Raw genomic sequence first — 15,855 nt, forward strand, 5'->3', positions numbered from 1 at the left:
ATATTTTTTAACAGCAAAGACAAGCGCTGTTTCCTATAGGGAAAGTGAGGTGCATTTTCATGTGTTTGATATGACATGGGGTCTTAGGAAGGGCCCGGGTGGCATGAGGAATCTGGAGAGGAACAGGGGACAAGCTCTCGTGCAGAGACCTGTCCTCACCTCCCAGCTGCTCTGAGATGAAGACCACAGCCGCCGAGGCCTGCAGCCACCAGTCTTGCCCACAGTTCCCACAGCAGTGGGGCTTCTCTGGATTTCTGTTTCCCCAGTTTAAACAAAGGCCTGAGGGATGCCTGCCCAGCAGGCTGAGCCACCAAAGAAAGCTCTGGGGATCAAGGAGAACAAAAGCAGAGGGAAAGAAGAGTGCTGACAGGGCCAGAGGCCATGAGCCTGCAGGGCTATAAAGAGCAGGGCCACAGAGAAAGTGGCACCAGATGGAGACCCAGACTGTGCAGCGGGAGCTGGGTGAGTAAGGTCCTGAAGGGTGCTCTGGCCCTTCCTCTCTTTCCCCTGCAGAGTTGGGCCCAGGAGAGGACTTAGTTTTCATACCTTGTGGTCAGAGCCTCCTAGGATGGCTGGAGATGAGTGGGGAACTCTGCATGGAGGCAGCTGTCTCTTGTCACCCCAGGAGTAGTCAGCAATATGACAATGAACCACTACCCTAGCCATCGTGGCTAAGTGGAGGCGTGCAGCCCCAATAAATGACAGGCTCCTGGAGCAGAGGGAGAAAGTATGGGGGGGGACAGGAAATGAGAAATGCTTATTCAGAGGTTCAGAATGAAAGGATATATCACAGAATTCACATGCTTTAGTCCTTGGGCCTGATACCAGTCAGAGGGAAGAGCCATGAATAGCTATTCCACCTGCCTGTCTTCTTTCTTTCCTCCCTCCCCCCTTATCTTTCTCTTCTTTATTCTTCCCACCAGTTTTTCTATCTACCTAATCTCTATGAGCCTCAGTACCCTCATCTGTAAAATGGGGATAATGATAGTACTTACCCCACAGGCTGGTTGTGGAAACTAGACGTATTAATGCTTGTAGAGCATTTAGGACAGGGCCTGGCCCAGACTGAGCCATTGTTAAGTGTTAGCTTTTATTATCCTCTTTTCTTTCTCTTCCTCACTCTCCTTCAATAAGTCTTTTTCAACTGCACCTCTACCAACCTCCTAGTGAACTAACTCAGCTTGGTGCTACGACACTCAATCAGGAGACCCAGGCCCTGCCGTTGAGATTTTCACCAGGACATAGTCAATAGGGACACAGAGCCATACTGTGACAGGTGCTAGAAATCAGGAAAGAATGTAAGTCATTGCAGGATGGGACGAGCAGCAAAGCCCCCGAGGAGCTGGGTAAGTTGAGAAGACAGAGAAGTAGGGAGGGGATGGTAGCATGGCCGTGTACAGCCAGTCAGTTTGAGGGCTGTGAAGAGCTAGGTGAGGGTGAGACCACACACTGAGGGGTCTGGGCTAGATGGTTGCCAAGGACTTCCTACTGGGGTATATAAGATTGGGGAAATGCTGCCACCTGTAGGGGGTACCTGGAGGCAGGCAAGTGAATGAGAGTTATATTTATCAAGAGATCACCATGCACATGCAGGGCTTTGCCTGCTTTATTGCTTTTCATCCTTATAATAACTCTGCATGTAGAAGCTTCACTGATGGACGACAACAGAGATTCAGCTAGTGAGAGGCAGAGCCAGGCTCCCAACCAAAGTCTGTCTACCGGACTTCAAGACTCCTTTTTCCCCCTGTGCTCTGTCACCGCATTTCCCACCCCAGAAGCCACATCACTGGTGTGTGTTCTGTCTTCCAGAAACACTTCCAACCACCAAGATGGCTCAAACCAACCCCATGCCAGGCTCTGTGGGGCCATGGAAGGTAAGCCCAGCCCCATCACATGCAAAATTGAGGAACCAAACAGGTTAAGATGTGAGATGTTGCCACAGCTCAGGCCATGCTTTTCCATGGGATAGTGACTGACCAATAAAACATCAGTTCCGTGGGGAAAAGGCCCAATCAAGGTCCATATGCTCCCTCAGGAAGGATCTCTCAGGATGTCCCATTTGGACAGAAGGATGCCCTTGGGACCCCATGATTGATGGGAGATGATACCAACTTTTCCAGTTCAACTCTCTTCTGCACTGCTAAAATGATCTTAAAATTGAGAGCCCAGCGTGGATTATACCATTAAGAAACTAAGAGCCCAGACATGAAGAGAGATTTGCCACCAGATCCCAGATAAGTAACAGGACCCAGGTCTTCTACTTCCTGTCCTGAACTTGGCTGTAACTACTACCTGAAGTGGCTGATTCTCGGGTTTCCCTCAACAGCTCTCCCCTCTTCAATGGGTCAACCCTGAGGCCAGTTCACAGCTTTGGGAGTTGTCCCGTAGCCAGGTTTAAGATCCCTAATTCAAGGCATAGAAGGGGGTTATTACAACTCTCTGTCTACACCTTAGGGTCCTAAAGAAGATGAGGCCAGAGAAGTTAAGTAATAATCCACAGGGAGCCCCTGGGACTCCCAGAATCCTGGCCCCTGGATTGCAGGAAGCTTGGTGAATAAAAGTCCTTGAGTTCCCGGTCTGTCCACTGGACCACCTCTCTTTCCTAGTGGACCATTCCTATCATAAACCAATCTCCCAGACCTCTTGCGTAGCCTGGGCATGTGAACACCACCAACCAACCAGTGGTATGAATTCAAACCCTTCCTACCCTACCTATATTGGAAGAGACATCGGGCATCCTGGGCTGCAGCTAGTGATGGAAAACACAGGGTCAGAAACAAGCTAAGCTGTTAACCAGGGACTTTGTTCTTCCTGAGGTACCACATTCTAGCTCTCTTTTCCCATTCATTCTCACTTCAGATAACCGTCTACGACCAGGAGAACTTTCAGGGCAAGAGGATGGAGTTCACTAGTGCCTGCCCAAATGTCTCTGAGCGCAGTTTTGATAATGTCCGATCTCTCAAAGTGGAATGTGGCGCGTGAGTATGGACTTCAGCAGAACCTCAGGCCCCTATTTCTAGTCCCCTCAGACATGGGACCATAAAGGTGGGGGTTGGGAGAGAAAGATGTTCCCCCAGACTCTAATCATTTCTGGGAGAGAGGCTTCACTACTGATGTAACCTCCAAAGAAATAATCACACATGCAATTTAGTAAATCAAAGGGCTAGAAGGAACATGAGGTCCTTAGTGACTTGGTACTAGATTTGGGGGGTATTAAAGAAATATTTGTATCATGGGTTGGGGCAGGGACAGGAATCAGATCTGTGCTTCTGGAACCCATAGGTTGCTACTTAGGATTCCCCTTAGAACAGCCACAGGACCCTTGAGTTTTCCTTGCCTGCAGAAAATAGAGGAAACAGTCAAGATAGAACCTCTTTCCGACTACTCCCCTCCTGTGTGTCCCAGAGCAGACGCCACTAGCTAATTCCTCTGTGTAAAAAGGAGCTCAACCACAGGACTTGAGAGTCATGCTGGTTCACATTCAGTCTTCCAGGAATTTCTTGTTGGTGAGGAAGACCTTCTTTCTTTGTCTTCTGACTATTGGCAGCATAGTTGAGGTCTTTATCATCTGCCTGAAAAAACTTCTTTTGACCTAAGCAGTTGCTCACCACCAAAAGTCTGTTCTTTAACCTTTTAAAAGGAATACTGTAGGCGTTGTCAGTAAGTGAGCTCTGGTTGTGAAAAATGGACCTGAGGGGCTTTATAAATAAGATACGGGTATGTGACAGGAGGAAAAGGAATTCACAAAGTGACAAGAAAACAAGAGACTGGTAATCCATCAGCTGCCTATTCAACCCTTTGCTTCCTTATGTTTGGCTGGAGCCAAAGCAATAGTCAGTCACTTTATCTTGAACCTGGAGCTCCAAGTAGAGAATAAGGTAACTTGGAGAGAAAGGAAATTTAACTTTAGACTGACTTTGGTAGTACAAATTACTCAAGTCAGTGAAGTAGACCCTTTCAGTGGATAATCCCAAAACAAATTAACACATTTATAAACTTGCTTAGTGCAGCTGCCAGCTCATTTCCTACCTCACGTGATAGGTGTATTGCTTCGTATGGCTCTGTTGGGATTGGCTTGGTATTTTACCCCACTATTAACATCTAAAACCAAAGGTGCCTTCTCCCTGAAGCCAGGTAGACCCTGAACCTCACAAACACACACCACTAACTGTCTTTGGCAGCTGGATTGGTTATGAGCATACCAGCTTCTGTGGGCAGCAGTTTATCCTGGAGAGAGGAGAATACCCTCGCTGGGATGCCTGGAGCGGTAGTAATGCCTACCACATTGAACGTCTCATGTCCTTCCGCCCCATCTGTTCGGCTGTGAGTCTCTGAAATTTTCACTTCTGTGCACGTGGGGAATGTGGTAGAAAGAAAAGCAAAGGGAAAAAAAAAAAAGAAAAACACTGGTCTAAGTTTGCCATTTGGTTTTCCTCTACTAGATGGTAGTTTCATTAAGCTCAAAGTAAAGGCCTTCCTATTTATAGGTGGCAGGAGGTGGATATTCAAGAGCCCAGATCTTCAAAAGTGCATTTAGTGAGAACCTTGTAAAACACTAAATCATTGGCCGGTTAAAACTCAATCTGTGTAACATTTTACTCAGAAACAGAGAAGTACTGAAGTAACCCTTCAATAAGTGGGATAACTGAAGAAATAGGCAAGCCTTCCAGTATCTCTGACTTTAAAAAGAATTTATTTATCTTTAGAGGGGAAGGGAAGGAGAGAGGGAGAGAAATATCAATGTATGGTTGCCTCTTGTGTGTTCCCCGCTAGAAACTGGCCTGCAACCCAGGCATGTGCCCTAACTGGGAATTGAACCTCAGTCCTTTGGTTCGCAGGCCTGTGCTCAATCTCCTGAGCTACACCAGCCAGGGCAATTTATTTTCTTTACAGTTAGAAGAAGAGATGGAAAGAAACATCAGTCAGTTGTCTCTTATGCATCCCCAGCTGGGGTCTTGGCCCGCAACCCAGGCATGTGCCCTGACTGGGGATCAAACCGTGGTTGTTTCACAGGCCGGCGCTCAATCCACTGAGCCACACCAGCCAGGGCTGTCCCTTACTTTTGATTTGTAATAAACTTCTGGATTCTAATGCTGAGCATTATCCATTTCTGCATCAGACTAGGATGCTTCTAAAGACTTTGGAGAGCTCAAGCAGAAGTAGGGTGGTCAGATTTGTTAAAAACGACCCCTACATTGGGAGAGTGAGGTTGAGCTACAACCTTTCCAAATATTCCTCTATATCACGTGATTTTCTCATGATTTTAGTTAATGAACTCGTTAGTTTGAAATCCTACCAAAATTCAAGTACTAAAGAAAGTAATCTAAAGTTATAGGTCTAAAGCATACTGCTTTATCTGGGTATACTTGCACCTCACTTTAAGTCTGCATTTTTCCTAGTACACCCAGTAACCCATACTCTACTCAGATACAGAACAATTGCAACACCCCGTAAAGTTCCCCGATGTCCTTTTCCAATCAATTGCTCTTCCCCACATTCTATCAAGAGGGCTAGTTCTGTTTTTGTACTTCATACAGATTAGTTTCTGCCTTAATGCTCATGTATTGTTGATATTCACTACTTTAGGTTATTTTCAACACCGTGCAACCTTTCCTTATTAATTTGTGGGGTCTTTTCCCACATTAGAGAATTCCTTGGTTGGCTGTGTGTTGCAAGCAGTTTTTTCCTTCTGCTAGTTTCATTAGTCTTTTGTTGCTCCACAGTACTCTATTAAGCTATTTGTTTGTTTTAAATGCTATTAAATTGTATTAAACAGGATTATGGGTAAATGTTTCTTATAAATCTCCATATTACCTGAAATATTTTTACATCAACAATCATGTAGTTCCTTCTGTAACTCAGGAGTGTTTTGACTTTGAAAAATATAATTACAAAATTAAGTACTAAACTTAAAAAACTTCTGGATTACAGAATCATAAGGAGTCCAAGATTACCATCTTTGAGAAAGAAAACTTTATTGGGCGCCAGTGGGAGATCTGTGACGACTACCCCTCCTTGCAAGCCATGGGCTGGTTCAACAACGAAGTCGGCTCCATGAAGATACAATCTGGGGCGTAAGTGCACAAACAGGGTTGGATCACATTTCAAAGTAACTCTTGTAAGTGTAAACCTTGTAGATACTAATGTATCAATGGTCATCTTACCAAATTTCGTATCTCAACATCATATTGGTATGGCTGTTACAATCTAGTTATTAGTAAATTTGAATCTCAAATTCTTACAAACTTAAGGTCAGTGGTTTTTCCTCCCCCAGAATCTATGGAACCATGTTGACTATACTTACACCTTTTTTCATAAGCAAGATTACTTTTCAACTACTTATACCCATATTATACTCACAAATGGTGCCTGTTGTATTTTCTAAGCCTAAAAGCATACCATACCAATTGTATTGAACGGCTGTTTTGGGGTGTTGACCAGTTCCTAATTTAATAGTCCAATGTGCTTTAAATTTTCTAGGTGGGTTTGCTACCAGTATCCTGGATACCGTGGCTATCAGTATATCTTGGAATGTGACCATCATGGAGGAGACTATAAACACTGGAGAGAGTGGGGTTCTCATGCCCAGACTTCCATGATTCAATCGATTCGCCGTATCCAACAGTAGTGGATTAAAAGCTCCTAGAGAATTCAAGCATGAGACCTTGCTAAGCAACCCAGAATGACTTTTATGTTCCTCTCACAGACACTGCTTCCAAATGTTAGCTGAAATCCACAATAAATGTCATTTAAAAAAAGTTGTAGACTGAATTAACTAGCATGGTTTATATAAATCACTTAGGTGGCTGAGAATTTTTAGAAATGAGTTTCAATAAAGCCCCAAATTCCCCTTTGTGATTTGGCAAGTCACTTACCAGCCCAAGCTCAATTACTCCCTATCTCAAATAACATTAACACAACAACTGAAATGTATCAGTCTATGCAGTGACAGACACAATTTTGGTCAATGTTTCTGCCAATTAAAAAAAAACAACTTGGTGATAAATCAATGCTAATCAAATTTAGGAAGTTTCTCAAATATGCATTACCACATATTTCTAAATAAAGTTATGAATAAATTCAGAATCTTGGCAACTTATTTTGGTTGCTTAGCTCAATTTTTTAAAATTTTAATTGGAAGAACATAAGGCTCAATGCCACGTAAAAAGGCAAGAATAGTTGTTCTCACAGCTGATTTTTCAATAAACATGCCATTTCTAAGCACCTGAAATAGCGTGGATGATTTTTTAAAAAACCATGACATATGACCACGGCATATTTAAGACTTGAATTTATGTATTTCCCCCTTTGGAAACATATCGTTATCAATGTCACAATGTTTGCTGTAATTTTTGTTAAAGCACACAAAAAGATAACACAAACACTTCAGAAACTTTAAAATTTTTTATTCAACAATGTACACTTATTGTCTCTTAATTGGATCTACAAAGTTCTCAAGTTTATTTTTCTGATAAAATAAGTAAATCTTGGTATGGATGTAGAATGTTTGTAATTTATATTTTTAAAACACTGACCGTGAAGTAAGACATCAATAAAGGAAGATCATCACATAACTGACACTTCCTCAGAATCCGTATCAGAAACAGCTATGGCAAATACCTAAACATTTAGCAAAAGGGTAAATTTCTGGCCACTATTCTTTTATCTACAAAAAAAACCTATCTTTTTAAACTGGGCAAAACAAACACTGAAAAAAACCTTTTTAATTGGGACAGAGAAGGAGAAACATCCTCTAACTTAATTGTAGCCCACTAATTAACCTTTCCCCAGATTAAGAGGTAACTCAGCTCTTAAATGCTGACACACAACATAGAAATTTTGCTCCTCCAGTATGATCTAAGACTGAACAGAAGTGAACTACTGACAGATACTGAGAAGCCAGAGCCATCTAAGATAATGCTACACTCCTGCATTTATGCCTTTTAAGGCCATGCATGCATTATTGGCCACCTTTCGAGTCTTGACTAGGAGACTTAGTTTTTAACGGCCACTTTTAGTGCGTGAAGATACAGAAGGAACGGTTTTGCTGTGTTTTCAAAGTCAACAACATACACCAAGAGCACACCTGATGACAAAGAAGCAACACTCTCCTATACACAAAAAAAGCTGTAAAACAAGGATTTCTTATATCTAGAAGCATGGGGGAAATACCATTAGTATTATCTTCTACTTAAACTTATTAGCCTCTTCTACAAAGGTCCTGCAAAGATTATAAAACAATCTTTTAAAAGATGATTGACAAAACCTGGCCAGTACATCTACACAATCTTTGAAGTACACATATATATGAAGTAAAGCTATTTAATACATGCAGATTGCAGCAATTTAACCAAATCTGCCCAAATTCTATACTTGTTCTACTCAGCTTGGGCAAATTTTAAGACAGACATTATCTTTAAAACAATCTGTGCTTAGATTATTTAAGCAAGATGATTCTAATTAGGTCAATCATTCATTCCTTAAACCAAATTCACGATACAGTGATAAATGTAAAAAGGTTGTCCTACCTTTAAACCAGGTTTAAGTCATAAAACTGTCATAGAACTCCACGTGGCAAAGGTCCTTCCTTCATTTCAGTTAGAATTACTTCCCATTTTTACTCAAACAAAAAAATTTCATTGAGTAAGAGCATCCAGTAGTTTGTAAAACTGATAAAAATGCCCTGTTTCAAGAGAAGCCCTTTAGTAGATACAAGTCAAACTCTCATTTAACACTGAAGTTTACTAAGAGGTGCCAGTTTTCCTCTTCTGCTTTCACGGATGAGCTAGCCCAGTACTGTCATTTTGAGCCATGTTTCTAAAGATGGTGAAGCGAAGAACAGCAACGAAATAAGGATAGGTCACTTTGGTAATGACACACAAATTAACTTTCAAAACATGTGCATAGCTTTATTCATCTACTTTGATCTAACCTTTTCATGGAGCTTCAGCAAAATTCGTGTGCAAAATGCATTTCTAAAACGTAATGCAAGCAAAGCTTTTCACATTTACACTGGCAGGAAATACAGAGAAACTAACAAGTCACATCAGGGAGAGTTTTTTTTTAATGACAAGAATTGCACAGTTCGTTACTTTGAGACAATTGTTGCACATGTTAAGTATTTAAATTTTTCTAAGCAAGGTGCTTTAACAGTAAAAAAAAATTTTAGGTTGGAAAGAGCCAATAACTTGGATCATAGCTCACATAGAATTCCAAATTAAAGTGGACTGTTATCTCCCTAGATTTTGCAAACAATGCTTTTAATAACACTTTTTAAAAATAACACTAAAAGGAAACAGCAAGCTGAAACTTTTTTCAAAACACACAAGATATGGTGTCATCACATTATTTGAAGAAGGTGCTAAGGGGGGAGGGTAAGGGAGTGAAGAGTCCTTTACTATTTCCCACTACAGAACAGCCACTAACAGACTAAGAACAAAAAAAATTAAATTAAATCACTTCCCCAGTTTATAAAATAGTTCCAGTTTGTGACAAGATCTATAACTTTAAACAGAGAGCACCAGTTGGGCGATAGAATGAGCATTTCATACTGCATAAAAATTAGTGAGGTGGCAAGAACCATCAACCATCTCAGGCATTACTACATGGCCTTTCCAATTTTCTTTTTAATATACATGCAAGGCACATTGATATAAAAATAGATCTCTGGCCAAGAAACATATTAAATAAGCAACTTAAAATTTTGGCTTTGCAATATTGGCAACATCAAAATATAACCAGATAGCTTTGGACCACATATCTTTCTCATATTCCTCCACCCCATTTGGTGTTTTCTTCCTCCTATTTTGGGTTTAATCTCCTTCAAGTTTGGATATGTGCTTGAAAAATTACTTTTCTCTCATCAAGTGGCATTCCTACTATACTCATTTATCTTTGCTAAGGAAAAATATACCAGAGAAGCAGAATAGTTGGAGTTCTGATTGATTTGATTAAGCTAAGTCTGACTGGCTTAGGGAAGCATTACTTCTCTTCTGTATGTGAACAAAAACAATGAGTACTTAGCTTACATAGTAGACAATTGTTTGCTTTCCAAAAGAGAGATCAACAACAAACCAATGATACTACTCCCTTTAAACCATTCTTCCCAACTCCTCTTTTTCGAAGCAGAGAGAGGAAATAATAGAAAACAGAACCAGAATTAAACCATTTTCAGTAGTAGAAGACATTTTAAGGCCAAAAAGTGTTAACACTAACAGAATTTTTATTTTCCTAAGTTACTGTCCTTCATAGGCCAATAAAGTTATTTGTACTGATTCCCTCCCAAAGAGAATTTTAAAATTCATTCACTTTTGTTAGTGGCTGTGCTACAAGAAAGGTATCAAAGCAACCTATAAAGATATGGTATATCGTAATGTAAAAAGTGCATCACATTTGATTTTCAGTTTCTCAGAGCAGCAGCAGGATTAATCCAAGACATAAAACTGTTGTATTTTCATTCTAAAAACGCAACATACTTAATGAAATGTATTCAAGATCATGAAAGGATCCTCTTCCACAGAGGATAAACGAAATAGACTAGTATTAGACAAATGGGGCAAACTAGAGGCATTCATATTTACATATTAAAACCATTTTTGTTAACATCAAATCTTTACATCTAGCAAAAGAAATATTTAAGAGTAAAGCAGACATTACCAAAGCAGTATCCATTTTTTAGAGCCTTTGTTTAGCACCTGAGGAAAAAAGGATATATGGAAAGCTATGTAATTTACCTCAAGTTGGTGTGTTGGTTTGTAGAGTAAAACTTTCATACACAATGAAAGGGATACTGCACTAGAAAAAAATGTTTGTAGCTATTTTAATAAGGCTGTAGAAAAGGGATACTGCAGTATTATAAAATGGCTTTATTACTCTGAACAAAATTGTATGGTTAAATAGGGAAGTCTGAATCAGCAACCCCACCACATGTGAGACGGCTGTCCCATAGGTTTCTAGACCATAACTGCTATCTGACACTCCCAGTAAAGCAAAACCAACATACCACTTATGCTTCACTGGGTGTTTTTATTATGCACACAACTCAAAACATCGTTTATTCTGAAAACCCTGGAGTAGCAAGACTTTGAAATTTAAGTAGAGCCAATGATTCACTTTTTAAAACCAACCCAGTGTGGTCCTGGTTCTCACATCTGAACAGACTTAAGTACATTTAAAAACATTTTATGATACTCAGAGCAGAAGCCCATCTTTCTTACTATAAAAGAATCCTGGCGCTCTATTAATTACATTAAAAAACAACATCAATATTAAAAACTAATGATAACTTATGTGTCTCTGTAAACTTAGAGCAGCTATTATACTTCTAGTCTTGTCCTCTGCCCCTCCCCTTTAATCAAATATGAACATTTTGGGAAGATGAGCAAATTCTACCCTCTTTTAAAATTCAGCAGGACTACCTAGGACTTACTAAGACATTGCCTGATCATATTCTACCTCAACTGATGCAGGGTCAACAGACCCATCATAAAAACTATTGCCCAAAATATGTACTTGTCCCACTACAGTATCTGTTTTGCAATTAGCATAGGTACAAAAGAGGGATCATGTATTATTTGAAAATATGGTCCAGTGGCAAAACTATACTCATAATCCTTGGAAATGAGACTTTTATCTACTTCTCTAAAGAAGAAAGCCATGAAAGAATGACTCCTTATTTAGCGCAAGGTAAAAATCAAGTGCAGCCCTCTTACAGATTTCTTTGTCTGTGGCCATTTGGTACAAGACATTCAACTTCACAACTAAATGGCTTTTTCATTGTAAAAAAAAGTTTACCGCCAAAGATAAACCATTAGATGCCTCCAATTGGGTTAGCAATAAACCTAATGACTAAGTATGAAACCACCACTGCTTTTGTAATGTTTTGTGAATATATTTTATATTGTGGACAACATTCATAATTGAGGTTTGTCATATTTTCCCTAGAAACTGTTATTTGAAAAAACAATGCAGCACTTTTTTTTCTTTATAAGGTTTTTGCAGATTCTGAGTGATGACTAGGTAAGCAGATTAAGAACAAAATTCTAAAATGGAGAGAATCTTTCCAGCCATTTATTTCAAGAAAAAACTAACGGGCATTAACAAATTCCTAGTTATTTTCTATTGCCTCCTAGAAGGTAGCGGAGGAAGGGCTAATTACAGATACTATAAAATACACTTTATGTGAAAATTCATTACTGGGAGGTAAGAGGAAAGGCTATGCAATTAACTTCAGTTCAGCAAAGTAGGGGTGAATAAAGAGAAAGATAAATACACCCTGTCTTTTGTGGGGAAGGGAAATTATTCAAGACATCTGTAAGAGAGTGGTATGTGACACGGAAGTCTACAATCAAGACAGAATTTAAAAGAAATCTTCACCCATAATTAGTATCTTCATAGCTATTAAAAAAATAGGTCATGATTTCATTCTTAGTGCCATTTTCAAATACTACCCCTTTAAGGATTAAAACCACCTGACTTTATTCTGTGTAATGAAAACAAATGGCACAAAATAAATACAAGTTCAATCTCTGAATACTAATGTCTTACACACATTCATTTACTAATTTTTATATCTCCCTCTTTCCCTCACACACAAGCACACATACGCACGCACACGCGCACACACACACACACACCTTTCAGTCTTTATAATGGAGGGATGTTAAAAATCCCCTCTAGACTGTATTTGGTTTATGCTACAGTACTAATACTCTGAGTTGAAGGAAAATCTTTATAACAAACAGTAAAACACATTAACGTTATTTAAATGTGCTAAATTAATCACAGCTGAAGTTTGTTTAGAAGCTTACACAAAAATAATGAGAAAACAGATCAACTCTTAAGATTTTTTTTTAATAAGTGCTCTGTAAGGAATTGTGTGAGGACCTAAGGAGAAAGATTGCAACAAGTAGAGAGTTAGGTGTTACCAAACAGCACAAAGGATATTTGTCCCAAAGTCCTGCTTGTACCTAGGCAATTAAGTCTATCAACCCAATGCCCCCCAAATACTGACAGTTAATATGATGGGGCTCTAGGGTTCCCAGAAGGTTAAGAGACATTTCTAACTATATACCTCTAGCCATATAATCAAGGAAATTTCAGTGGAGAAATCAAGTGAAATGTTGCATTGTTTCATTTAGAAATGAGACTCTCAAAAAACCTTTGGACAAACAGAAGGGATACATTCTTTTTGGCTTCTCTAAACATGGAGGCCTGAGGGGAGGGGAAGGGAAGTAGGAAAGCAACAACAGCTTTCTGGACATTTTATTAAGTGTTGCTTCTAGATTTAAACGCAAATTCAGATGGGGGCTGTGGTTTCTTTTTTTCCTTTTTAAATTGATATTCATTCAACCTCTGTATGTCACAAACCCAGAAAGTTTCTTGTGAGTTGTGAGACAGAAGAGCTTTAAAATTCTAGGCAAGCAAAACGGACATTTTAAAATAAAAAGGGGGCATGGGAGTGGGGGGTGGGGGTGGAATCTGGCCCTAAGGCGACAAGTGGTTACACAAGGCAATTGAACACACAGCAGAACTTTAAAACCTGTAAAACAAACTGGAGCCTTTTTTCTTCCTTAAATCAACCTTATACCATTTTTAAAAAAAATCTTTTTGAAAAATTTTATTAAAAAAAAAACACAAAAACACAGACTTCTTTCACTTCAGTATGTGGTATGTTGCATTTTCCAGTTTGTTCAATGCTTTAAAGCTCAAGGATGCTTCTGCTTTCAATTGTACATGGGCCTGAAGCATCCTAGCTTTTGGCAAGCAGGCAGGAGACTCAACAAAAATCAAAATAGGAACAAGGCAGACTAAATGCAGGGCACATCTGTAAACATATTATACATTTGAAAATTACAATATCAGTAAAAGTGATACAGTTTACAGGTGAAATGAAACTATCTGGAACTGGCCTACCACAAGTTTCTGAACCTGGACTGATACAATAAGTTATTTTATATTTATATATATATATACACACACACACATATATATATATATATATATAATGTATAAAAGGTTTCGTTTACATCAAGTGGAATTGGCAATCCATGCTTATACTTTTAAAATCTAAGCAGGGCAGATATCCAGACTATAAAGATACTTATTCTATGTTGAATTCAACAGCTTCTTTTAGAAACTACTTGTTAAAAGCCTCAAATAATCAACAAAACAAGGAAACTCATCCATACTATAGCTGCTAAAAACTGGTCATTTTTTAAGCAAAGGGGATCCCGTCTACTTTTATTGGACTATGCCTCTCTATAGAAATGCCCTGCTATTTTAACCTGTATTTGTCATACATGGATATACTAATTTCTGTGTGTGTAATGTGATGCTACGTCAGGCCAGAGAACTTGTTTTTATGCCACTAACATCACCCAATCTTAAATTGGACCCTTCATTTTTGCACACACACAAAAAAACTTATTTTAGCATGCTATATACAAGCTGCAGTGCAACAGGATGGCAATGTGATGATAAGACAGGGCTAATGCTCTTCTCTGCCCAAAAGAAAATTTCCAGAATTTCACATTATTTTCCTTAAAAAACCCATTTTGCTCTAGTAATAAAATATATTTATTAAGATATAATTAGAAGCTAATAAGCTCAGAAGTATAGTTTACATGAAAACACATTTTCTATTGGCAAGGTTTATTACCTTCTCACTGGCTAAAAACATAAAAAGTTTTATAGCTTTCACGGAATACTTTTCTTCCCCTTTTAGATATTTCTGAAATTAAAAGAGAATTTACAAAAAGGTACAGAAGTTTCTCTTAAGATGTTTGATGAAAAACAAGAAAAACAGCACATTTAGTGTTAGTGACAGAGAGCAAGTCTGGAGCACCTACAGTTGAAAAGCAGAATATATTTTTGCTCCCACTTACACAATTACATTAAAAGATGGGCATAGGAGTATTTTTCCATATTAAATATCTAAAGCCAATTGTTTGTTCTGCAACTTTTCCTTAAAAGATACTCATGGATTCTTCACTTGTTAAAGTCCAATATGTAACCAAAGCCAAGTGAACTATGTACCACCAACTATTCCAGAACTGTAGAACTTCAATGCCCTCCCCTAGTCCCACCCCACAAAAAAAAATGAAAGGAAAAAATATTTCCCTAACACCCCACAGAGGTTGCTTAACTTGTGGCAAGACATGCAAATCATATTTGCTAAAAAAATACACCCCTGCAAACTTCAAGGCATGTATCCAGCATTCTCGCAGGGCTCAAATTAAAACCAAAAGATTAAGGGAAGAGTGGAGGAAAATGTTGAATCATTCTGGGTTCCCTGTGATTAGTGTATCACTTTAGTCACAGAACAAGATACAGAGATCTCTTAAGTGTATTGGCCTTTCCAGTGGGTCATTTGTTGCCCAAGTTGATGACAGCAGGAACTTTAGAACCACGCTTGTTAACAAGTCTGTATTCATTAATCACTTGCATTCACACTTAAAAACAAAAACTAACATAAGAAAAAAGAAAAAAACTATTCAGTACCGGAGATTAAATAACCATGTATAGTCTCTTGAAATAAATTTGATTCCTTAAGAAGTCTAATTACTTTCAGTTGCCTTTTTTAAATAACTATATATATATATATATGTATATATATATATTTGTATATATTATCCTGTGATTCTACTTATGGTTCCTCTGCTGCGCTGAAGATCTAGGAGCATAAAAGCCTTGTGTCCCCCATGAACGGTGGCTCTAATGCTGCAGAAAGGTTACAAAGAGGCAGTCTGGTCCTTCATTGATCTGGACTATCCATGGCTTCATTGTAAGTGATTATCCTTTTGGGATCTGGAAGGAAGGTTAAAAATAAATAAACAAACAAACAAATAAAACAAG

General features: G+C 38.9%; 2 protein-coding genes across 3 annotated transcripts in view; one reads left to right on the forward strand and one right to left on the reverse strand.

The window, feature by feature from the left end:
* The first annotated feature begins 378 nt into the window (after positions 1-378).
* On the forward strand, positions 379-6,699 carry CRYBA1 (crystallin beta A1). 2 transcript variants are annotated; one of them, XM_037070023.1, is made up of 6 exons: positions 379-462; positions 1,810-1,874; positions 2,860-2,978; positions 4,182-4,323; positions 5,932-6,074; positions 6,481-6,699. In XM_037070023.1, the coding sequence occupies exons 1-6, from the start codon at positions 432-434 to the stop codon at positions 6,626-6,628; spliced, it is 648 nt and encodes a 215-aa protein (XP_036925918.1). In that variant the 5' UTR covers positions 379-431; the 3' UTR covers positions 6,629-6,699. The 2 variants fall into 2 exon arrangements, with proteins under 2 accessions (XP_036925918.1, XP_036925919.1); XM_037070024.1 differs by lacking the exons at positions 5,932-6,074; positions 6,481-6,699 and adding an exon at positions 5,120-5,350.
* Positions 6,700-6,988: 289 nt separating this feature from the next.
* Positions 6,989-15,855, reverse strand: part of NUFIP2 (nuclear FMR1 interacting protein 2) — a 29,517-nt gene continuing 20,650 nt past the window's right edge. The window contains exon 4 of the mRNA XM_037070022.1: positions 6,989-15,807. Within this exon, the coding sequence (XP_036925917.1) occupies positions 15,755-15,807 (53 nt within the window). The 3' untranslated portion in view covers positions 6,989-15,754. The remainder of the gene's footprint in view (positions 15,808-15,855) is intronic.

The sequence above is a fragment of the Sturnira hondurensis genome, unplaced genomic scaffold, assembly GCF_014824575.4.
Source record: "Sturnira hondurensis isolate 20B ecotype Veracruz unplaced genomic scaffold, ASM1482457v3 Scaffold0018728, whole genome shotgun sequence".
Classification (NCBI taxonomy): domain Eukaryota; kingdom Metazoa; phylum Chordata; class Mammalia; order Chiroptera; family Phyllostomidae; genus Sturnira; species Sturnira hondurensis.